At 38.5% G+C, this 25,407-nt stretch overlaps 1 protein-coding gene across 5 annotated transcripts in view; it reads right to left on the bottom strand.

Moving 5' to 3' along the window:
* The window catches only part of GTDC1 (glycosyltransferase like domain containing 1), a 380,973-nt gene that overhangs the window by 185,380 nt on the left and 170,186 nt on the right, over positions 1-25,407 (bottom strand). For 4 of the 5 annotated variants that reach the window (XM_080671078.1, XM_080671081.1, XM_080671079.1 and 1 more), the window contains exons 4-5: positions 11,616-11,783; positions 7,590-7,763 (exon numbers count right to left, since the gene is read on the bottom strand). In XM_080671078.1, coding sequence (XP_080527204.1) covers positions 7,590-7,763; positions 11,616-11,783 — 342 coding nt within the window. Of the gene's footprint in view, positions 1-7,589; positions 7,764-11,615; positions 11,784-19,453; positions 19,566-25,407 lie in introns of those variants that run through there. The other variant, XM_080671082.1, reaches the window with a different exon arrangement.

The raw sequence follows: 25,407 nt of genomic DNA, 5'->3' as shown, positions 1-25,407 counted from the left end.
TTCATTGTGCTCAAAGTCCAAACTCCCACTCCTAAGGATATAGCATCCACTCACCTCTGCATTAAAAAATAAATACATGGATAATGCACTTGATCTTTTTTACATCAATTATGGGTAAATATAATGAACAAATGGAAACTCCTTTTCATAATACAATGGGGCTGAGAAGGCAGAGAAGTGACAAATATATACACGTATCAAGCCTTGACAACTTGAGCATTTATTTCTCATCACCTTTTATACCACTGAATGTTTTTTGAAGCAGACAATATCCATTTTGAAACTCCCTACTCATGCCTCCCTGATGGAATTCTTTTATTTTTTTAATATTTTTTTATTGTTTAAAGTATTACATATATTAGTACATATATCTCTTTCCCCCCACCATTGACCTTCCCCCAGCCTTTCCTACCCTGTCGCATGTCCTCATCCCACCACCCCCTCCCCCCCAGTGTCTTGTGTCCACTGGTGTGCTTATATGCATGCATACAAGTCCTTTGGTTGATCTATTTCCCTCTCTCTCCAACACTCCCCAGCCTTCCCACTGAAATTTGACAGTCTGTTCGGTGCTTTACTGCCTCTATATCTATCTTTTTATTCATCAGGTTATAATGTTCTTTATTTTCCATAAATGAGTGAGATCATGTGGTATTTTTCTTTCATTGCCTGGCTTATTTCACTTAACATAATGCTCTCCAGGTCTGATGGAATTCTTTTAAAAGACATGATCTTTTTTCAAGGATCAGGTAGTTCACCGTGTTTCTACATTCTTATGTGATCCAACTTGTTGGAAGTGGGGATAATCTAGTTATAATGGATTGGCCCTACCCTGTGAGATAGGTGTCATTCTAGAAATTCACTTGTAAGAGAAGAGAGTTTACATAAATGAGAGTTAACTAGCAATAGAAAATAAATGGTCTGATGTGTAAAATAGCAGTCTGATCCCACAGCTGTTTCTTTGAAGCAGTCTTCCTATTCTGCTTCTTTAGGTCCCTCTTCAGTTTTAACATTAGAATTCTTCCCTAACATTTTTCATTCCTCTTCAGGTATCCTCTTTTTTCAAAATGTCAACCTTTAAAAGTCTACTGTCTAAAGCCTTTTCCATAACATTACCATGACAGGTCCCCTTTCATTCGAAGCTTCTGTCAATTCTCTTTTATAAATCACTCGTCCTTCACTGGTCAGGGTCAAGTACCAGGGACCAGGAGACCAGACCCTCTCTTGGCAGGACCAGCAAGATAGAAAGGCTGTTAAGAATGTGGATTCTAAAATAGGATAAAAGCATTTGACTTCTAGTTCTACCTTTACTTCTGTGTGACTGTAGGAACAGAGTTACTCACATTCTCTATGGCTGAGTCTCTTCAACTATAAATGAAAATATCTTTCAGAATTGCTAGAAGATTAAAATGGCAAAATATGTATACTATGCTTTGCACGACTCAGGGCTAAAATAAGAATCAGTAAAGGGTGCTGTTATGGTGAGCTCTACTTTCCAGAGAAGACATTGTCAGAAAGCAATGTTCTGGTTAGATGTTCTGCTTTCGCAAGACTGAGACTTGCACAAAGGTCTGGATGTGGGACATTCCCTAGTTCTGCGAGGCCTTGCCTGGATAACAGTTACATGGTGTAGGGTAGGCTGCGGGACTGCTTCCTTTTCCTCCTCATCACACACCCATCAGCACCACAGAGTTCTGTGTGAAATTTGCTTTCTTGAAATGCACAGAATTTCCTTACTTTTCCATCTAATCTACATCATTTAACACAATAGTTTTCCTTTGCAATGTATCTGTTATCTCATCCCACCACATTTTCAGATAATATGTATCTTCTGATAAGATACAAGCTGAATATTTGCATTCTTTCAAAATTCATTTGTTGAAATCCTAACCTCTAAGGTAATAATATTGGGAGATAGGGCCTTTGGGAGGTGATTAAGTCATGAGGGTGAAGACCTCATAAATGGGATTAGAACCCTTATAAAAAAACAAACACAACAACCCAGAGTGGTCCCTCGCTCCCTCCTTAAGTGAGAACACAGCGAGAAGATAAGTCATCTATGAACCAGAGGAAGCAGTCCTACCCCAGAAACCAAATCTACCAGAGCCTTCATCTTGGACTCCCCAGCCTCCAGAACTATGAGAAATACATTTCTGTTGTTTACTAGCCACACAGTCTATGATATTCTCTTGTAGCAGCTCAAACAGGCTGACATATGGTATTAATGTGGCAAATGGGCTTTGTTAACCACCGATCACCTGGAAAGCTTGGATGCCTTCAGTACTGAAGAAGCTGGTGCATAGAGCCAGCAGCAAAAAAAAAGCTCGGTCCATGAAAGGGCCCCAATCAGGAAGATCTAAAATGATAGCTTGTTGAAATGTTCCCTAGTCACCCAAGCTTGCAGCTAGTACAACTGCGTGAGAAAGGGTCTGGATGTTCATTATCTTCCATTAGGTAAACATGGCTCATGTACACCCTACAGTAGTACATGATGTTTACCTTCCTTTACTGTCATTTATACTTTCTGCCAAAAGTGGCTTCCACATTTCCTTACATTCTTTTTTTAAAAATATATTTTTATTGATTCCAGAGTGAAAGGGAGAGAGTGAGAGAGATAGAAACATCAATGATGAGAGATCAGCTGCCTCCTGCATGCCCTACACTGGGAATCGAGCCCACACCCTGGGCATGTGCTCTGACCAGGAATCAAACTATGACCTCCTGCTTCATAGGTCGATGCTCAACCACTGAGCCACACCAGCTGAGCCATTTCTTCACATTCTTAAAAGGAATTTACGGGCTACCATTTGCTCTCTCGTAATAAAATCACAGTCATCCTTTGATGTTCAAGCTGTGCCACTGAGGACAAATGTCGGCAGGGGACCTTCCATGTGAGAGCTGCCTGCCCTGCCCGGAAGGGTTCCAGGCTGCTACGCTTTTTCACTTCTCATATTTTTTAATAGTTTATCTCTCTCCTCCCTTGTTGTCAAGCTGTCAGTCAGCTGTCACTTTTTACTGCTGTCATGAGCCTGCCTTTATCACACCCCCAATTGGATGCTGCTAATCTGTTGTCAGCTGAGCAATAAGACAATTGGGAGCTGAAATTGAATTTGCAATCAGTGGTGTGAGAGCACTGGAGGGAGATTTTGAGATATGGGTTCTAGTTCCTGCTCTGTCTTTATCTAGTTATGTGATTACCAGGAGACACTTAACTTCTCTGGGCCTCAGTGCCTTCATCCATAAAAGGAGGAGCAGAATGTGTGTGTGTGTGTGTGTGTGTGTGTGTGTGTGTGTGTGTGTGTGTGTGTAAAAGAGAGAGACACACAGAGACACAGAAGGAGAAACAGGTCTCATCCGGACTTGAATCCTAAGTTTGTGTTGCTACCAGAAAGAACGTATTAAACTTTTCTGTGAGTTAACAGGATGCAGGGTGGGGTACCACTGACACTTGAATTGAAAAATTCAAGGATACATTTTAGTCATCACTTAGTCAATCTCATTCCTCTGCTTTCCCTATTGACCATCTCCTTAAAACACTCTTCCCTTTGTTCCACAAGATAATTCTCTCATTGTTGACCTTCTGACCCCTTTATCTTCTTTTCTCATTTCAATCCTTGGCTCTTCCTCTACCAACCCTTTAAGTATTAAGAGTGACAAAGGCCAGTCCAAATTTAAAGGGCTGGGTAATGATAAGAAGCCAACAACAAGTCTGAAAAGCAGCAACCTATGTGTCCTAGAAACCAACTGAAGGATGTGTCATAGTATGTCAATTACTGTGATACATTAAGTAAAATGAGGACTGAGAGGTGACCACAGGATGCAGAGACATGGAAGTCATGGGTGACCTCGACAAAAACTGTTTCAGTGAAGTAGCTTCAAGAGAGAGCAATGGGAATGAAATTAGCAGGAACAAATATTAACAAGTCTTGCAAGAAGTTTTGGTCCTGAGAGAAAGAAGGAAATGAGGCAGTAGTGGAAGGGAGAGGTGGAATCAAGAGAGAATTTTTTTCAAAAGATGTAAAACCTAATAGCATTTTTGTATGCTAATAGGAATGATCCAGAAGAAAGGAAAACTGATGATGCAGAAGAGAGAAGAAAAACTTGTTAGGACAATAGTCCTTAGGTTTGGGAGAAGGACGGGCTCTGACAAAGAGTGGAGTAGAGGAAGGGCCTCAGACAGGAGCAAGGCCAGTTCCCCCAACAGGCACAGGTGTGAAGATGGAGACCAAGCCCCAGAAGCACACAACTGCTTAGACGTAGTGGTAGCAGAGGTCGGAATTCTCATCTGACTGCTTCTATTTTCTCAGTTGTGATCTGAGGATGAAATTAGAGACTTTACTATTAGATGTTTACCAAGGAAGGAAAATGCATCATTAGTATTTAAAAGAAGAAAATGTGGTATGCTTGCCAGGCAGATCAAGGTTCCATCTGAATTTAGGAGTCATGGGTTTAGAGTAGACTAATAAGTATGGCAGGATGCCGTCTCCTTATTAAATACAAAGGAAAGGGGGCAAAAGATTTGAAAGTATATGCAAAAGAGTATTACAATAGAATATGAAAATTAGGCTGGGGAAGAAGGAGGGAAATTAGGGTAAGAAAAGAATGAAAGTGAGGAGTTGGCTCAAACAATGGTGGCAGGTTCTCTGAAGGTCAAAAGACTGAGTCAGAGTAATAAAGAGAATAAGTAAACTGATCTATTTACATGGCAGAGTATTTTTCTCTTTTTTAAAATATGTTTTTTATTGATTTTTAGAGAGAGAGGAAGGGATAGAAGCATCAATGATGACAGAGAAACATCGATTGGCTGCCTCCTGCATGCCCCTTTCTGGGCATCAAGCCCGCAACCCGGGCGTGTGCCCTGACTGGGAATTGAACCGATATCTCTGGGTTCCTGGGTCGACACTCAACCAGCCAGGCTCTCTTTTTTCTTTTCAGTGCCTCTCTATTTTTATGTGTTCACTAATAAAAAGAGAAGAACACTATCCTTTATATTCAGGTGGCAATAAATATGCTAGGTTATAAAACAATGGGATGGGGTGTTAGTAAGATGAATTCATCTTCATTGGGACCCTACTGTATGTCAGCATTATGCTAGGCATTTGCCACACACTAATTCATTTAGTCACAACATCATACCTATGAGGTTATACAGTAAAAATAATCATGACCATTAAAGAACATAAGCTCAGGGTCATTTCACTTGTACTAGTACAGGTCGCAGAGATAGTAAGATAAATACTCAAATACATGTATGTGCAACTTTTGTGTTAAAGAGATTTCCCATCCAAAAATAATTAATTCATATAATGAAATATTTTCAAGTGAACATTCTTTCTTTATACTATGTCCTGGTCTTTGAGAATAAAGCAGTGGAGGGTGAGGAGGACATGAGGTAACTGCAGGTGCCACAAGCCAAATGTTACTGAATTCCTATGTGACAGACATGTTCTGAGTTTTAACAGTTATCAGCATTATAAAGCCTCACAGATTTTGCTGAAATATGGCTTTTTCCCTTCCCTGTTTAATATCCATTATTATATATTATTATAGTGCATTGTATTAATAATTTAAATGTATCTTCTTCTTTGTTTTTACTTAAACCCATTTTTTCCATGACCAAATAATATTTGTAAAGGGAGAAAGATATAAGCATTCAAAAACTGTGTATTTTAAAATCACATTGGCTACTTTGCCTTTGGAATTACTAAGCATTTTTCAACATCTCAACAAAATAATACTCTTTTAAGACTGGAGGCATTAGAATGATTGTCATTCATGCAAATAATCACTTACTTACACTATATGAGTTTGGGTTGGATAAAGCAAATTATCATTTGAAAATAACTCAAATAACACTCTGGGCTAAGACCTCGCTTATGAATGTTATCTTGGCCACAATATTTCTTAACCTTCTTCCATTTAGCTAGATGTATTTATGGTAATACAGTCCAAATTAATAAACTATTCAATTGCCACAGGTGTATTAAACACATAATGATGGAGGAATATATCATATGCAAATGAATTTAAAACAGTATTTATTTGGAATTCTATAGTAGTAATGATTAAGATGTGCTATAACCACTTATTTACCTAAAGATGTACATTTTGACTTTATATTATATGAAAAACATAAAAACATGTCAAAAATAAGGTTCATATTTTAAAAATATGGTCTAAAGTATAAGCTGTGTTTGAGATAATCATGGATCTAATGTATAACAACTATATTTTTCAAATGTTGAAACTCTCATCAGACATAAAAAATTGTATTTATACAAATATATATTATACATACATATATATGTATCTGAAAATCAATGGTTATCTTAGTTTCACTTAGCTTGCTAGTATTCAAAACTGTAAATAAACCATTAAATATTTTTGACAAATGACCAACATTGACAGGAAGCTTGGACAGTAACAGAAAATGGAATAAAAATTCATAGGGTCCAAACTTTAATCTAGTCTGTGACAATAACCAGCTGTGTGAGTTCAAGACAATCTCTGCCCCCTGGGCCTGCTCTCTGACCTCCGTAAAGCAAGGATTGGGCAAGGTGCTCTAACTGAAATTGTATGACTCACTCATTTGACTTGGCATTAGGCAGATTTTTCTTCAATGAAATATTTACTAATAAGAAACTCAAATAAACCAGCATTGGGGGTGTGGATGAGGACAACTGTCTCCACAGCAAAATCTGGACGAACTCAGTAAGTCCAGAACATAGAGAGTACTGCTGACTTCCTGCATAGCACGTATGGACATTAAATCGTTTCCTGCCTTCATTTCAAGGATGGGGAAGAGACAGCTGTCCCTGAACTCTTTTTAAGGACACAGTCAGTTACAAAACAGCAGCATCCCCAGCTAGTATGAGTCCCACTGAAGCAAACTTACTATTCACAAGGGAGAAATACTTCTGGTGGTAGTAAAAACAATTTTGCTAGGTTTAATCAAAAGTGAAAAGGAATTCTAAAATGTTCCCTTTGAGCCACATCATCCGTTGCTAATTCAGGGTGGGCCTAGCAACCAGGGTAATAAAAAATGTCCTTAGTAACTGAGAAAGAGAAATGGCAATTAAGCACTTTTGTGACCCAACATAGAATAACCAACTCTTTATTAAGATAATATAAATAACAAAAAATGGGAGAAGGGAAAAAAGTGAAGAAAATGGCATGGAAAATGAAAGTAATCCAAGCAGCAAAATTTAGCATTGATTTACTTAGAACCACTATTATTATACATATACATGGATATAAGCTGAATGCAGAAGTTGAGAAATAGGCTTGACAATGAATTCTTTAACAAAACAACAAGAAAAGAACCAAAACAGTAAGTGGTAAAAGTCAAAACAGCTTGTTTTAGCAAGCAAATAAATAAGAGAAAAGAAAGGAAGATCTCAATATCAGAAGTAACCATTCAGTGATAGGTTGGGCAAATGATTATTTAAAATCTTTGCAAATCACAGCATGGTGAAATGGAACTCGATTCTCTAATTAACCATGCTTATGCTGAGAAGGTAAAATTGGCAAGAAGAACACCAATTCCTACACAGTTGGGGAATAATTTGACAAACAGAGTCAAACATACTGACCTGCTCACATCAGGAAACCTGATGGGAAAGTAAATAACTTGGCACTTGGGTCTGATGATGCTTTCCAGATCCTTGGGTCTGTGGTCAGGAATCAGCTTCATAAATTTCCCAATAGAAGTGAGAAATGACTCCATATTAAAAAATGAGTTGAATACCACCACATCAGCCACCAGGCTGCAAAGGGAAAGGATAAATACAAATGATGAGCCCAACAGAGTTTATACTGCACCTTGGGTTTGCAAAAAATAAGCACTTCTGTAAGTACTTATCAAAATGCCTCTAATAGATAAGTTCATTTTATTATATTATATCATGAGAAGTTAGATCGTTGGTGTCAGGGATGAAAGGCAGGAGAGGAATTAAACGATTTAATGCTCTCCTGTGAGGCTTCAAAGCCAATTATATTCTTCCACAATCTCAGGAACTTTCTACGCTATCAACAGCAATAAGTACAGCAGGATCTTTTGCTTTGTGACTCAACCCACCCATGTTGGTTTGTGTGTCAGTGATGGATGTTGTTTTATATCATACTACTGAGAACAGAATGTTTGCCATATTTTTCACTACCTTCAAGGGGACTAATTGAGATAAAGCTGTTTTATACTCGAGCATACCTTCAAAGTATGTGGTTGAAGTCTCTTTCTGGTTTTAACCCTTGCTTCAAGAAACTTTTTAAAGTTCTGGGCTATACAGGAGGGATCATATGGGGTCTCTACAAATAATTTCACCAAGATATTTGAAACAGTCAGAGAGGTAAAAGAAATTGGTAGAAATTATTACATAAAGGAACTCATTATAAAGAATCACAATACCATGGGCTTTCAGAATTAAACAAAAGAAATGCAATATTGGCTACTGCTTTAGGTGGAAAGACTGTGCTCCTGCCCATAATATTTTAAAAAACAAAAATCAATCTGAAATATATAGTTATAAGTCAATGTGAAAACAAAGTCTGTGTGTCATAAAAAACATGAGCAATTTTCAGAATGTTCTATAACATATTCTTAGAAACCAATGAACACAAATGATAACCATGGGTGAGGGCAGGATAAAACATAAATACAGGGTGAGCGCAAGAGTATGTTTACAATTGTGAGTACCCAAAACACAGAGTTTATATGCTTGTGTTATTGTATTATTTTCCATATGAACAACTGTGAACCCACTTTTGTCCCACCCTGTCTGTAGTATAAATGTGTACTATGTTCCCTTTATGCGTCAAAATACTGATTTAAGAGATCATTGTTTAGATTTTTTTTTTTAATGGCCCTTTTTGCTTTAAGCCAGTGATTTTCAACTGGAGTGCCACAATAATTTTTAAAACATGCACTATCTGACTATTTAGTTAGAGGCACTGACCTCTTTTCCCTTAGATTGTCAAATTAAAAAAATGACAGCAGCCACCACAACAATAGCTGTCCGGTGTGAATGAATCAAAATTATACCTATTTTTAAATCATATTGGCATAAAGTATATTTTTTGGGTGTGCTGCAGAATTTTAGTAATTAGTTTATGTGTGCCATGAGATGAGAAAGGTTGATAATCGCTGTTTTAAGCAATGAAACAGTGTTTCGGTGTCATTGGATCTCAATAAAATGAATACAAATTCTTTGATATAGGAGCCAATAGAAAAACCAGTTTTACTTCCCCTTTAAAATGATAGGTAAAAAAAAAAAAAAAAATCCTGAAAGAAGACATGAAAGTCCATAGACTGCAAAACACAGATGAATAAGCAGAGCTTATAGAAGAGGAATGCATACCATAGCACTGCCTCAGGTTAGTTTAATTCACACTTACAGAGACAGCTAAAGTTCCTATTATTAATACAGAGCAGAATGAAAAACCAACAAAAAGAATGTTGACCTGTCACCCCTATGCCTGCCTCACAAAACTGCTTTTCCATACAAGTTATTTATTTATTTTTTTTAGTTGTGACCTAGTGCCAATTTGGGGATAGGGGTGATTACAACATGGATAATACAAAAGAATGTCACAGAAGTGCTGACACAACACCAAGCAATAAGGAAGCCAATATAATAACATAGCAAAAGTTGAAGGATGTTTTACAGCTAGTCTGTTTTCACCATATGTCACATATTGTAATAGTGACCCACAGGTCATAATATATAGTTGCGACATGTGTTCGTAAGTCAGAGGGTTAGTGAAACCTCTATTTAAGGTGAGTGCTTATGTCAGTCATCTCTAAAGTCCTTAACTGCCACCCGGCCAGGAAAGAAATCTCCCAGTGCCAACAAAAGCAGAAGTCAGCAAGAAAACTAGAGAAACATTTGAGGAGACGGGAGTCATACGTTTCAAAGAGAATCTGAACAGGACTGCTTCCTGACACTCTTATTTTTCCTCTGGACAACTGTGAGCCATTTTTTTCTTATTAACAAGCCAACCAATGATCAAGTCCACTTCTTTCTCTCCAAGCATGTCTAACAGTTTACCCTCTTGAGAAGAGCAATGCTGAAAAATCATGTAGAAGTTCTTATAGTCTCATTGCTACAAGCAAAAACCATCTTTTATGAAAGAGAGAGATGAGGGGCAGTAAGCTAAATTTTTTTTTTCAAATATCCGCATACAACCCAACTACTTACAATCTTAAAACCCAGTCTATGCTAAATTAAAGATCCAAGATAGTTTACAGAAATACTCTTTTTCATGCATTTCCTTCCTGATATGAGTGAGTGTAACTTCCATTAACTTTAAAGCCACCCATAAAGGGAAAAATAGGCTTAATTTTTTCCCCCAGTTATTTCTCAAGGGTAATAAACACACACTATCTGAGGAAAAGAATGATGCTAATTCAAGAAATCAAAAGAATATTACAAATGTTTTCCATATTGATAAAGCACAAAATGATTTTATTTTTGTTTTTAAAACATATTTCCCTTCTCTGTTTCAATTTAAAGAAAGTATTTTAATTTTATTATGAAATTTTAAAATGGTTGCTTTTTTATGAGACATTTGATGGGAAGCAGTTCCACTCTTTTGTGATAGCACTGCTACTTCACAATTGAAGCAGCTTGTAAAAATGATTGCAGAAAAGCATTTACAAAATGCTCAAAACACAGAAGCAGCACCATAGAGCTGCTTTTCTATGTATTCTAAAGTATGGATTATACCTGCAAGAGTTGAGAGTCTCTTTAAACACATCATCAATCCCAACTGCTAATAATTGTTTTAAAAGGTGAGTAAAAATTAGCCATCCACGGCCAAACTTATTCGATACGGTTGTTGCAGTTATGTGAATAGGATGCAATAGCCAAGCCGTTTCAGGGTTGTTATTAACTTCTTTCATTAAGTAAGCTTCAGGAGATACACTTTGTTGAAGTAACAAGAGAGAAGGACCATCACCTTTGAAATGTCATGGTATTTTAAGGCAGTGCAATTTCAGAAGACTCAATGAGGGGGCGAAAAATACCAACAACTACCTAAAGATTCATTTTCCAGAGTTTTCTCTTACAAACTATATATATGTGTGTGTGTGTGTGTGTGTGTGTGTGTGTGTATATATATATATATATATATATGAACAAAAACTCCTTGCTCCATTATGTCTTATTTTTTGTTTACTCCTCTGAAAATTTCTATTTTGGTTTTAGCTGAATTCATTGATGTGGTTGGCAAAAGAGCAGACTGACTGCCCTTTCCTGAAAGTGTGTCTTAAACAGCAGATGAGAGAATCAAGGGTGAAGAAGGTCCCCGTGAACCTGCTGATTCCACTGTGAATGTTGTAGAAAATAGATAATTAGTTCAACATATAATTAGATTTTATATACATACATATATACATCTACATATGCATATATGTATTTTATAAAAGGATTAGCTATGATCCTAGACATACATTGCAGAGGCACAAGTAATTACTATCATGGAAGGTATGTTTAAATAAACACTTGTACCTATCTTAAGGTGTTTTAAAATAAGGGTACAATAGGTCTCCAGATTTAAAAGCTAACCATCTATAAAGAAAAAAGTGGCAAAGGACTAAATATCATGATACAGTCGATACCTACCATGATAGAATTTGGTTGTATCCATACTGGAAATCCCTCTCCTGACATTTCTTGACAGGATATACCAGTTGGTTCTCGTGGAAGTAGAGAATCTTTTTCAGTTTCCCAAGGTCAGGCCGAAGGGCAGCCAGTTCAGTCAGGTTAAGCACTGAGCTTGCAAAGAGGGTCCTAGGAAATAAGGAAATGAGGGTTCACTGTCCAGAGCACGCTTGACGGGCGTTATCCTTTGCCCTTCTTTCCCCTCCCCACATCCTACCCCCAGAAAAACACGTGCCCTACAAGGACACATCAATAGTTAAGAATTAATACCATGTAGCAGCATTCCAACTCTTGATCTCTGAAAAAAGCAGCTGCTAAGAACTATAAAAGCTCCAAATATCATTGGTCTTCTTCTCAGCTCAGTTACTGAGAGATGCAAAAAAAAAAAAAAAAAAAAAAAAAAAAAGCTGGATGGATTTTATTGAAAAAGGCAAGAAAAGCTCTATCTGAAGGACAAATGGAACAAAGATAAGGCTGACTGGGGAATACTTGCCTTGCCAGTTTCATTACACTTTACTTCTTTATGCAACCAACTACTGAAATTCAATATACAAGCAGGAATGGCACATGCTCATGTTATGACATAAACCCTTTGATTTATGCAATAGACTTATCTAGTGTAGTCTTTTTCTCTTGGTATGTTTTCTCACCATGCCTCTCCCCCCCCCGCCCCGCCCCGCTTTTTTTAAACTATTCTGCAGTATTTCTGGGTTGGGGGCTTCTAATTTTTTTTTTCTGCTACTGGACTGCTAGCAGCACCAGATACACAATTTGTCAAACCCCTTATATATAACATAAATATTTAAAAAATGAAGAAAGGCTGACTGATTCCCTTTCTTTGGGGAAGGGGAGGAAACTGAAAGCTTATCTACCACGTTTATAAAGGAAAGTGTCTATCAACGCACTCCTTCCCCAAACATTTACTAAATGCCTACTACATGCCAGGGTCTAGCCAGGAAGAACAGAAAAGATGGACAGGCTGCCGGCTGCAATGAATACTGTCCCTAATAGTGACATATACAAAGTACTGAAGTAACAAACAGGAAGGAGAGGTAACTGTCTGGGACAACCTGAAAATGTCTCACTAACGAGGTGTCTACCCCGCATGGACACAAGAGGTGCAAATTACAGTCCCTGAGCAGCCAAGTACATTTATATGGCACAATTTTGATGAAATACCACCTTTATAACATAATGCAGCACCATTTGACCCCCCTAAAAATTGAGGTTCGGGAAGGTTATGAGTGTTCCTGGAATCACACTGGTGGAAAGTGGCAAAGGAGGGGCTCCGGGTCCTCTCAGCCCCAAGTGCTTTCCATTACGCCAGGGACATGAATTGGTCATGGACGAGTTACATTGCAAATGCATTTTTCTGTACTTAATAAATACAAAATATCATCCTTGTTATTACCATGATTACAACTCCTATAAATTCTCCCTGGCTGACAAGCCAAATGGCTAACTTCAGGTGTTTATTTGATCTGCAGCACTAGCCTTTCACATAAGAAGAGTGATTACATAATAAGTGCATGTATCATAAATAGGAATTCAAGTGCCTTCCTCATGGGCTACAAAAGGCACATCTGATCACAAAGCAGTGATCTCAATTTTACAACCACATTGCTATATTAATGTCATGGTTTGTTGCTCTAAAGTAAAAAAATTAAAAATCTTACAAAGAAGATGCACTATTCTTTAAATTGTCTCTGCGTACCTAACTAAAGCAAAGAGAAAAACTATGGCCAGAAAATGCCCTATTTTCACCAAAAATATTCCCACCACCACCTCGTACAAGTCTTTCAAGAACTTAAATTGAAAATTCTGAAATATGAAGGTATTTGCTTATCTACAAATCTTATCCTTAGTAGAGAGAACAATAAAACATTAATCTCAATCAATATTTTCCTTAAAAGAAACTGGATGGCCTCTTGGGGGTCTACTTATTGGAAAATTCTCCTTCTTTCCCTGTATCCCCACTCCCAGCCCCAACATACACACCTATTCTTAAGCATTAAGACCTGAGTAAGTTCAAGATTTTTCACACAGAAGGTAGAAAAATTCACTAAATGTGGTCCCCTTATTAATTATTAATTACAAAAAAAAAACGGTACCTTTAAAATGGAGAAATTTGGTAGACATGAATTTATCCAAGTGATCAAACTAAATATGACCAATAATGGGACAAATTGATATCCTGTATTTCCCAATACAGTATATTGAGAAAGATTCAAATCACCAATGAGAAAGATACAAATCTGCCAGAAATGCCTGATCTGAATTTGGTCATGAGGAAACAGACACATATCTTGCAAAATAACTGGGCTGGATCTCCAAGAAGGTCAATGTCATTAAAGAAAAATATATATATATAGGTTAAAGGAAAATAAAGAGACCCCCAAAGCAAAATGCCACTCTGATACTGGGTAGGGAAAAAGCAGCTATAAAGAAAATTATACAGATAACAGGGAGACTCTGAATATGGGCTGAATATAAGATTGTAAATTTTCATCAGTCTTAAATTTCTTAAGTTTAATAATTTTACTGGGTTTATATAGGATATTACCTTTCTTTTTAGGATGATTGTTGAATTGTTTCTGTTTTGTTTTTTTTAAATATATTTTATTAATTTTTTTACAGAGAGGAAGGGAAAGGGATAGAGTTAGAAATATCGATGAGAGAGAAACAGCGATCAGCTGCCTCCTGCACACTCCCTACTGGGTATAGGCCAGCAACCAAGGTACATGCCCTTGACTGGAATCGAACCTGGGACCCTTGTATCTGCAGGCCAACATTCTACCCACTGAGCCAAACTGGTTATGGCCTGATTGTTGAATTGTTTATGTGTGAAGTTACATGATGTCTGCAACTAATTCTTAAATTGTTCAGTCAAAAGGCTACTAATAATAAATATTCATATGTATATATTTACATAGAGAAATAAAAAAATGTGCAAATATTAACAATTAAATGATTGGCATATTGTAATTCACTGATCTAGTCTTGCAAATTTTTGTTAAGTTATACATTATAAAACTACAATTTTTGGGAATATGCACAAAATGGCCTTAAGTAGAAGGGAAAACTATGCTACATGCCATAAGCAATAAATCCATCATATATGTACTTTTAGTCATAATCCAATTGTTTATTTCCTACGTGAGAATTATCCTCAGGGTGGACCTGAGAAATCTGTAGAAAATGTTTAACCAAGGTGAGTCCTATTCCTACCACACCCCTCCTCTTCTCATCCTACAAGCTGATCCGTAATGAAGGAATCCAAATCTAAAGTTGAGCCTTCCAAGTCAAACTCCCAAATGAAACAATGCAATACATTCAGAAGCGAAATGGCAATGATTTTCAAAATATTAACCACACCAACAATTCCTGTAGTTTCTCCAGTCATTAACAGGAAATTCATTATACTTTTATTGCTGATCTTGAAATAGCCCTCATGCTCCTAAATTGTGGAAATTAGCTCTATCATTAGTAAAAGAGGTCTCTGCTTTTTCACTTGGAAAAGGATAGTTAAATTGGACAATAAGCAACTCCTCAAATATTCAGCTGGATGATTCCCCAAAATAAGCCATGAATATGCCCTCAAAAGGAACGCAGGTGTGACTTATAGGCAATTTTCACTTTGCTTCCTTCCATCAATTAAAAAAAAGTTGACAATCATACAATGAGTGACATCACTCCATCAGCAGCTAATCCCTCAGCTCCCCACGTTCCTCTTGCCTCAGGTATTATTTAAGCAATAAATCCCAGCAAGGTGAGCTTTAGCATCCCACACTGCGTGTCTGGCAGGAAAGGGCACAAGGTGATAGCGAACACCAGTAGGAACAAGATAATTCCTGACAGCTGCTGCTTGAGCACAAGTTAAATTGAACAGTTTATCTCAGCGTGAAGATGTTATAAGGTTTTATGTTTAATATTTTTAAATTAACATAAAACCCAGAGAAAGCAGTTGGGCAATCTTTCACAAACATGACATACTACAATCACTGCATAAGCTGGATTAGTACTTATTACCACGCGACTATAGAATTAAGCTGTTTTTAGACCACCAAAGAGCTTTAAATTGCAACTTGTGTCTCTGTAAGAGAAACCTATATTTAAAATGTCTGCTAAATTCAAATTAGCGGCTACATCATTAAGTTACCATCTCACGGAAAGCATAAGTAAGCTGCTATTAGGATCCTCTAACCCAAACGGCTCAGGCTGCCGGCACATTAGCACCTTTCTATGTATTTGGGATTGTGTCCGTACACATGGTTCGATTGTTCTCAGTGCCCGTTATATCTGCAATCTGAGTCATATTTGCTTGAGAAATAGAAAATCTTTCAACACAGTAAAATTCAACATTCGAGGTTTTATCCTTTTCTTGCTCAGTTTGAATAAACTGGTTGCTTGCCTTTCACCCTGCTGCCTTAGTATGTAAAAAAAAGATGCTGAGATACACTTAAGCAATGTAGGAGTGAGGCCACTATTATCAGGATGCATACTTTTGTATCTTAAAGGAAATGGAAACACAATGAAAGGAGAAACAGAACGAAAGGAGAAACAGAGACAGGCATTCAGTATTCAACCACCACTACATATAATCTGGTCATACTTCCTCATTCCTTATTCCTGCCCCATGAAATCTTTTCAACAGCTTCCCTACCCACTCACCCCCAACCACTTATAACGAATCAGAATACAGCACACAGGTTAACACAGATACCGGGTTGGGTGGTCACTCATATTGAATGATTCAGTGTAGGGCTTCACAGGCCCTGGCCAAAAGAGTCAATTCTGTTCTCCCAGCTGCGTGGCTTCATGTTGCTCAGCCTCATTCCCAAAGTCTTTGTTCTTTTCTGATTCCTGTCCCTTGATATCCACACTCCAGGACTGTAGACCCTGTACTTCCTGTGATGTAGCATTTTCTATGATGATGGAAATGTTCTATATCTGTACTGTCTAATATAGTAGCGACTAGCTACATATGGCTATCCAGCACTTGAAATGTAGCAAGTGCAACCAAGGAACTAAAATTTAAATTTAATTAACTTAAGTAAAAACTAAATAGCCATACAGTGATGCCTACTGTGTAGGAAAGCATAGCTCTGGATGGACCAGCTTGACTTAACCTAACACTCCACCCATGGCACCTGAATGCTTTTCCTTACTTACTTGATTTGCTTGTACAGATCCTTGACTGGATTCTAGTAATCTAATTTTTAAGTTCCTTCTGGCCAGGCTCTCCAATTCTGGAATGACACTATTTCCTTCTGATAATTAGAAAACACATATTCATTGCAGAGATGTTTTAAGTACAAAAAATATAAATTAAAGAAATATCACCCACAACCACCCCAAAAAGAGATAGCCACTATTTGCATTCCAGCAATCATTTAGCCAGTTGTATGTTGAGCATCATCATTTGCAAGATACTAGACTAAATGATGGACATAAAATAGGAAACAAATTAGCTAAGGCAAGATGAAAACTGACAGGTTGAGGAACTAAATAAAGAACGAGGAGTCTGGAGCAATTCATTCAATGAGAAAATGGCCAGAGAAGAGCCTCAGGAAATCAATGGACCTCTGGAAGACATGACCATAACTATGGATTTTATGTTAACAACAATGGGTACAAACTGAAGGATTTTAAGCAGGGAAAATACAAAAGTATATATGTATCTTGAGTGCATTTACTCTTATTCCTTTTACTTTCTAATTATATATATAAATACATTATTAGATAGGGATTTTTTGCTAGTAACACTTAACACAACATGTTGTTCTACTATTTTAAAAATTATTCTTAAAAGATATGATTTTAATATATTTAATAATGTGATGTGCATAACACCTATAACTAGGGCATGATTTTTATATTCATACTAGTGACCCGGTGCACAAAATTCGTGCAGGGGGGGGGAGGGTTCCTCAGCCCAGCCTGCACCCTCTCCAATCGGGGACACCTTGGGGGATGTCCGACTGCGGTTTAGGCCCAATCCTTTACATCCCTCTCTCAATCTGGGACTGCTGGCTCCTAACCGCTCACCTGCCTGCCTGCCTGATCGCCCCTAACTGCCTCTGCCTGCCTGCCTGATTACCCCTAACCTCTCTGCCTGCCTGCTTGATCGCCCCTAACTGCCTCTGCCTGCCTGATCACCCCTAACTTCCCTCCCCTGCTGGCCTGATCTCACCCCCAACTGCTCTCCCTTGCCAGCCTGATCTCGCCCTCAACTGCCCTCCCCTGCCGGCCTGATCTCACCCCCAACTGCCCTCCCCTGCTGGCCTGATTGCCCCTAACCCCTGCCAGCCTGATTTTGCCCCCAACTGCCCTCCCCTGCCAGCCTGATCACCCCTAACTGCCTCTGCCTTGGCCCCTACCACCATGGCTTTGTCCAGAAGCAAGTCGGACATCCAGAAGATGGCCGGTTGACCCAGTCTAATTAGCATATTACCATTTTATTAGTATAGATTATGTAGGCTAGGATTGCTTAAATGGGGGTGGGGAGGAGCCTTTTTCACCAGGAAGAGATGCTCTTGGCAAACAAAAATACATAATCCCTATATCTGGACTGATAGCCAGCCATATGCACTATACTGCCAAACCAGTCATTAAAAAATTGAACCACTTTCTTGCCAAAACCGGTTTGGCTCAGTGGATAGAGCGTCAGCCTGCGGACTGAAGGGTCCCGGGTTCGATTCCAGTCAAGGGCATGTACCTTGGTTGTGGGCACATCCACAGTGGGAGGTGTGCGGGAGGCAGCTGATCGGTGTTTCTCTCTCATCAATGTTTCTAGCTCTCTATCCCTCTCCCTTCCTCTCTGTAAAATATCAATAAAATATATATATTTAAAAAAAAATTGAACCACTTTCTTAATATATTTTTTTTTATTGATATTTTACAGAGAGGAAGGGAGAGGGATAGAAGTTAGAAACATCAATGAGAGAGAAACATCGATCAGCTGCCTCCTGCACACTTCCTACTGGAGATGTGCCCGCAACCAAGGTACATGCCCTTGACCGGAATCGAACCCGGGACCCTTCAGTCCGCAGGCCGACGCTCTATCCACTGAGCCAAACCGGTTTTGGCTGAACCACTTTCTTACACCTTACACCAAACAGCTGTTGCCCGTAAAACCCCTCCTCAGCCTCCACCTTAGGTTCTGCCTTTGCAGTTCACCCAGATTAGGTTCTGATTGGTTGGTTTATGCCAGTCAGCATCAAAAGCTCTGCCTCCTAAGCAGCCATTGGCTCTTTGCACTTCACCACTTCACCCAGATTTGGTTCTGACTGGTTGGTTTCTATGCCAGTCAGCATCTCCGGGCCTATCTCCAGGCCTGATCAGAGAGGTGGGGCTGATCAACAGCCACACCAGGCTGCTGGCGAGCAGGCTGAAATGCTGATCTCTTGGAGAGAGAGAGAGGCATGACTGCTGGCGAGGCCCGGAGAGAGAGAGAAGCAGGCTGCGGATCAGACCCTGCTTCTCTCTCTCTCCAGGCCTCACCAGCAGCCATGGTAGCCACTGATCAGCCCCGCCTCTCTCTCTCCCTGAGAGGTCAGCAGTTCAGCCCGCTCACCAGTCCCCACCCACTGGAGCCTGCTGTGTGCACAGCCTGGCGTTTGGTCGAGCCTTGGGTCATTTTGGATGTTACGGACCCTGGGTTTTTATATATTAGGATACATAAAGCTTTACATTTTTTATTGCATAACCTCTTATATTTATATTACATTTTTTTATGAATTTCATAAGATTTTTTTTTAATATCAGAAAATTTTACTTAGTATCAATGGAAAACAGACCTTGAGGAGTCAGTTTGGAAGAAGGAAGAACAGGAAGGAGAGGAGAAAGGAGGGTGGTTTGGGTTAAGATGACAGACTGGAGGTGAGGAGCAGTGGCCTGGCTGAGTTTGCTGACAGCACCATCAGATTTGCTGATGACCTAGACATAAGGAGAGAAGAATAGAATACTAGCTTTTCCTTTGCTTTATCACTCCAACGTTTGTAAATAGTGATTCAATATAACAGCAGTTCAATAAAACATACAGGCCTAAATGAAAATCACTCCCAAACATTTCAAAAGCCTTTGGCTTAAATATACTTTTGTAATTTGTAAAACCTGTATAGAAAGATAACTGAGTTCTAATATTTACTAGTCATTGATATACAAATTTCACTTTCAGCCAGTATGCTTCAGTTGCCAGCTCCTTCATCTTAATTAGAACACCTTTACTACACGTTTAAATGCTATGGATTTTCAACAACCTTCAAGAACACTGCATAACAAAATGTTTCCATTTGCTAAGACAACTAAGAATACAAGATTAAAATCATATCTAAAAGGAAAAGAAATGTAGTCATTTAATTTCCTAGGTTCTTGTGATGGGTAATTTACAGGCTGTTTAGAAAAGAGTATCCAGGTTCCCAAAAGCTGTCCCATGGTGTAGCACCAATCAGTGGGGGCAGTTTTGCCTTTTTCCACTGTGTCATGTCCCTTCCCAGTGCCTGCCATGCTGGCCAGGAGAGCACTGTGTAAAGAACACTTGCACAGAAGGCACGGAATCCAGGTCTGTGGGGAGGACCTGCCACTGCGCCATATCTCCACCTGGCTTCTTAACACCTGTGCACTCTGCAGACACTGGCACTCTGACCTGCTCTACGGAGGCTTAAGGAGACAAATTACATGGTACCTGTTGGAGCTTTGTTACTAAAGGTGTCACTGAAATTTAGGCACCTCAACTACTCCAGCAACCTCTCGAGTCTTTTAATTCTTGGTTTCTGGCATAATGCCTAATCCATAAAAGACACTCAATAATTACGTTTGTAACAACAAAGGATGAAACAGAAAGGAAGGCTAGGCATAGGTATTGAAAAAAGAAATCTCTAAACAAATGGAAATTGTTACTGTGTGCACAAACATTTTTTATGTATTTTGAAACTAAAACTCATTATTTTTTAATGTATTTTTATTGATTTCAGAGAGGAAGGGAGAAGGAGAAAGAGACAGAAACATCAAGATGAGAGAGAATCATCATTGATCAGCTGCCTCCTGCATGCCCCCTACTGGGGATGGAGCCCCCTACCCAGGCATGTGCCTTGACCGGGAATCGAGCTGTGACCTCCTGGTTCATAGGTCGATGCTCAACCACTGAGCCACACCAGCCGGGCAGAACTCATTATTAAGAGTATTCTTAAACACTCAAGGTAATATGAACTGATCAGAACATTTATACATAAACCTGTTTTAGACATTCTACCAATAAGTCAACAAATCAAAATATTATCAGATCTCGCCCTAGCTGGTTTGGCTCAGTGGAAAGAGCATCAGCCTGTGGACTGAAGGGTCCCAGGTTCAATTCCGGTCAAGGGCACATGCCTGGGTTGCAGGCTTGATCCCCAGTAGGGGGGCGTGCAGGAGGCAGCCAATTGATGATGCTCATCATTGATGTTTCTATCTCTCTCCCTCTCTCTTCCTCTCTGAAATCAATAAAAATATACTTTAAAAAATATTATCAGATCTCTTGACAATATAAGAAGTACGAGATATCATCCCTTTTGGAAAAGAGCTGACAATATTGGTAAAATAAGCCAAAAAAATACAGGAAACATTGAATAACAATAACAAGATAAGTATCTTCTGTCCTGTACAAGCAGAGTCACGAAGCAGCACAGCTGACTGGGAATGCAGGGAGAGGCACTAAACGCTATGGTTTGGTTGGAAGATAAAAGAGAGAGTGAGGAATACCAGGAAGCCTCAAGTTTATTGAGGGCAGCAGAAGCCTGGGTCCTGAGGTCTTGGGTCTGGAAGCGTCAGCACGATTTAAATAAGTCCGGGGAGAAGGGACAGTTTGCTAAAGTTTAGCAAAAAGATAAGTGATCAGATAAAACTGGAAAGGTGGTCTTCCATCAGACCCAGAGGTGCCCAAGTGCAGGGTGGGAAGTTTGTAAAAGTCTGTGCTTTGTCTGTTAGCAATATGGGGATGCAATGTACATTTATTATTGTACCAACAATGCTTTATTTCTTATTATCTTAACTGAGTTGTGACTGCTCGCTGGCTAAGAAAAGTCATAGTAAATTGAAATAATGGGAGTTAAATAAAATACCACATCATTACCACTTTCAACATAAGGGAGGTTGCCCCGTACATATCCAAATACAGATAATACCAGTTCATTTAAAACCATGGCTCTCCATCATCACTTTGTGATAATGAAATACTGAAGTCACCATAATGTGATAATATTCTAAAGGAAGAGAGGGAACTGTGTACCGTGCAAGTTTTTGAAATATATATCTTTTCATTTAATCATCACCCTAAGAGATGTGTCTTATTATCCCCATCTTACCAGTTCACTGAAGCACAAGAGGTCTGGTTAGATGCTAAGACAAGCAGTTCCTGTGAGGCAGAGATGAGTTTCAAATCCAAGTTGATCTGGCCCCAAAGCCTCTACTTTTTTCAGTTATTCCACACTGATTTGGAATCATCTAAAATTAGAATGTGACTCAATGTTTCCTGTAAACTGTACTTCTTAGTACAGTCTGTGTTTGAGAAATAAAATAATATAAATGGTACACAGAAGAACTGTACTCACCTGAACAGTTTTATTTCACCCTTCATTCATCACATATTTACTGAGTGACTGGACCATTAGACAAATTGTGGAAAGGTGAGGTCCATCAAGGAGGACCCCCTGATGAGATGTAACCTAGGCAGCATCCCAGGTAACAGGAAACAACAGGAAGGAGTCAGCCTACCGACGTAATAAGGATGCAGGTGGTCAGGGCAGAGGGAAAGAGAGAAGTGGGACTGACAGGAAAAGCAATGACTTGGGTCCTGGGAGGGAGAGGGTGAGCATGACTCAAAGGTTCCCAACTTGGGTAATCGCAGTTAGTGGTAACATTCATTCACAAAGAGGAGAAAACAAACCAGGTTGGAGGAGAGGGAAAAAAGACAGTTTTCACAAATGCTAAATATAAGTAGAGTGCCCCCTAGGTAACTAAAGATAACAGATAATAGGCTAAAGAAGAAATTGCATTAGAGATTTTTTTAAGGAAGGTCTTTTTATTTTATTTTTTTAAATCTTCACCAGAGCAGATGCTTTTATTGATTTTTAGAGAGAGAGAGTAAGGGAGAGAAAGAGAGTGAGAGACATTGATGTGAGAGAGAAACATCAAGATAGGTTGTGCACCCTGACCAGGAATCGAACCTGCAACATTTTGGTGTATGGATGACACTCCCACCCGGTCAGGACTATTAGAGATTTAATTCAACTAATGTGTCAGATAAAAATGTTGGTTCTGATGTGTTATGTAATTTTATATATCTGTTTAACATATTTCTCCAATATTTTACATATTATCTTGTTTTCCCCCATTAAAGTATATATTCCTTGATGAGATATATTAGACCTGCTATTGGTTTTTTAAAATATCTGGTAGTTTCCTTAACATGACAGTCCCCACTCTGGATTTAAGTTTTCTTAGAGTGAGTCCTATAGCTTCCTTGTTCATTTTCCTATCCCAGGTGCTCAATAAACAAATTGATGAATCAATCAATCAATCAATCAGTCAGTCAGTCAATCATTCATTCCCTCAATGACACTGAGAAACTAAAACTGGTGATTCTCTGTTTATAGTAAAATGTTCAATATGATACTTACTTCTACCATTAAAATATAAGTTGGATAGCATCTCATGTCCCCTCACCCCCAAAGAATGCACTTACCTTCTTATCTGAGCACACAACACAATTCTAAGGAGTGTTATTTGATTTTTTTTGTTTAAGCCCATTACTTTTTCCTTATGATCCCTAATAATATGCCCGGCACTGTTTTCTGCTTCACAATCCTAACATATCAAGTACTTAAGCTATCGCTCAAAGAAAAGGAACTCCTGGGGAAAGGTGGTGTCAACCTGGTACAGAGATCAGGAATACACAGTGTCATCATAATGATTTCTGTCATCTTCAAGGATTCATGATCATCAGCCTTGAAGGAGTAAGTCAATTAACATGCAAAAGGCATCTAACTTGCTGAGTGTTCTGGGAACACTTCATATGGTGTTTTATCTCCATAAACTAATATAATTAGTATGTGAAATATTTATCATTCACCTCATGATTAATCTACCATAGAAGACTATTCCTTAACAGCAGCATATCATTTTATATTGGAATGTTCTTCGCCCTTTAGTTCATGTCACTCATGAATCCCTAGAGTTTATTTCTAAATATTAGAAAGTTGGAAATCCAGAGATCCAAGGCAATGGATATGAATCTTATCATTGCTCCAACTCAGCCCTACCAATACTGTCTAAGATTATACACATTGAAGGACACACCAATCAGTCAAGCCAGAACACTATTGCTCAAAGAGATACAGAAAACTGTGTTCAGGCACAAGCCTAAGAAACAAACCATAGGCAAGCTAGAGAGGCATTTTGACAACAGGAATAGTTACAACAGTCATAACATTAACAATAATAATATTATCCTGCCTCCTGGTATATCAAGTAAATTATCCCTGACAATTATGGAAGGAAAGGTATTTTGTGCCCCAATAATGAAAAAGCTAACATGGCAAATATGGTAAGTTGCTATTTTTTTTTAATATATTTTATTGACTTTTTACAGAGAGGAAGGGAGAGGGATAGAGAGTTAGAAACATCGATCAGCTGCCTCCTGCACACCTCCTACTGGGGATGTGCCCGCAACCAAGGTACATGCCCGTGACCGGAATCAAACCTGGGACCTTTCAGTCTGCAGGCCGACGCTCTATCCACTGAGCCAAACTGGTTACGGCGTAAGTTGCTATTTTTACTGAGTCACATCTACTGCTAAAATTAACAAGCACAAATAAAATGCCTCCTAAACATTCCATCTTTCTATAATCAGTCATAAGATCTAAATTTTTTGTGCTTATGAGTATTTGTTCTAAATTTATTTCCCAGAATCCTGTATTCTATTGACTTGTTCTATCATTTGATTTGTGACATTTTGTTATGCTTCTCATAGAGATTATTCCTGTGCTTTGATTATTTCATCCATGTTCGTTTTGGCAAATCTGAGACAGTTCTTTGAAATCTTCCCTGACTTTGATGCTTAATATGCCATTTGGAGAAATACACCCCCCCAAAAAAATTTATTTACCATCTCCAATGTATTACTACTTTGCACATCCCTTCAATTACATGGATATAACTAGATAATTAATCACAGAAGTCAAAACCAGTGGAGTGTAAGTACACAGTAGGCACTCAGCAAGTGTTTGGGAGCGTGTACTATTAAATAATGCAGTGCATCAGTAGATGTAGAAAAATAATCTGAAGACCTGAGTCCCAGGACTGTGTCCTGGTCTTTTACCCTTTTATTCTAAAGATGATACTTTTTATAAACATTGATTTGTTAATCCTGTGTTTCTTTCTCATCAAGCCAACAATGTAAAAATTCTAGCATTATATTTCTAGTCTATATCACAGAGCGGGGGTTTACAGGGGGGAACAGTTGAAAGCTAGTTTTTCAAAGATCAAAATGTCCCACAAAAAAACCTTCTATTTTAATAACATAAAAAGAAAATTTTAAACTCTCCTATGTGACTAAGTTTGATAAATAAAAAAACACTGTGTTTTTTTAAATATGTTTCCTTTGACCACAACTTAAATAACTGCCCTGGTTTTTTGTGTTTGTTTATTTTTTTTTTCTCCTTAAAGTAAGATATGCATAGGTACAGGGGGGAAAGACAGATGAAAATTTAAAATG

This window comes from Plecotus auritus (genome assembly GCF_963455305.1).
Source record: "Plecotus auritus genome assembly, chromosome: 5".
In the NCBI taxonomy this organism is placed as follows: Eukaryota; Metazoa; Chordata; class Mammalia; order Chiroptera; family Vespertilionidae; genus Plecotus; species Plecotus auritus.
The sequence above is the reverse complement of the archived record's forward strand: the minus strand, read 5'-3'. Positions and strand labels throughout refer to the sequence as shown.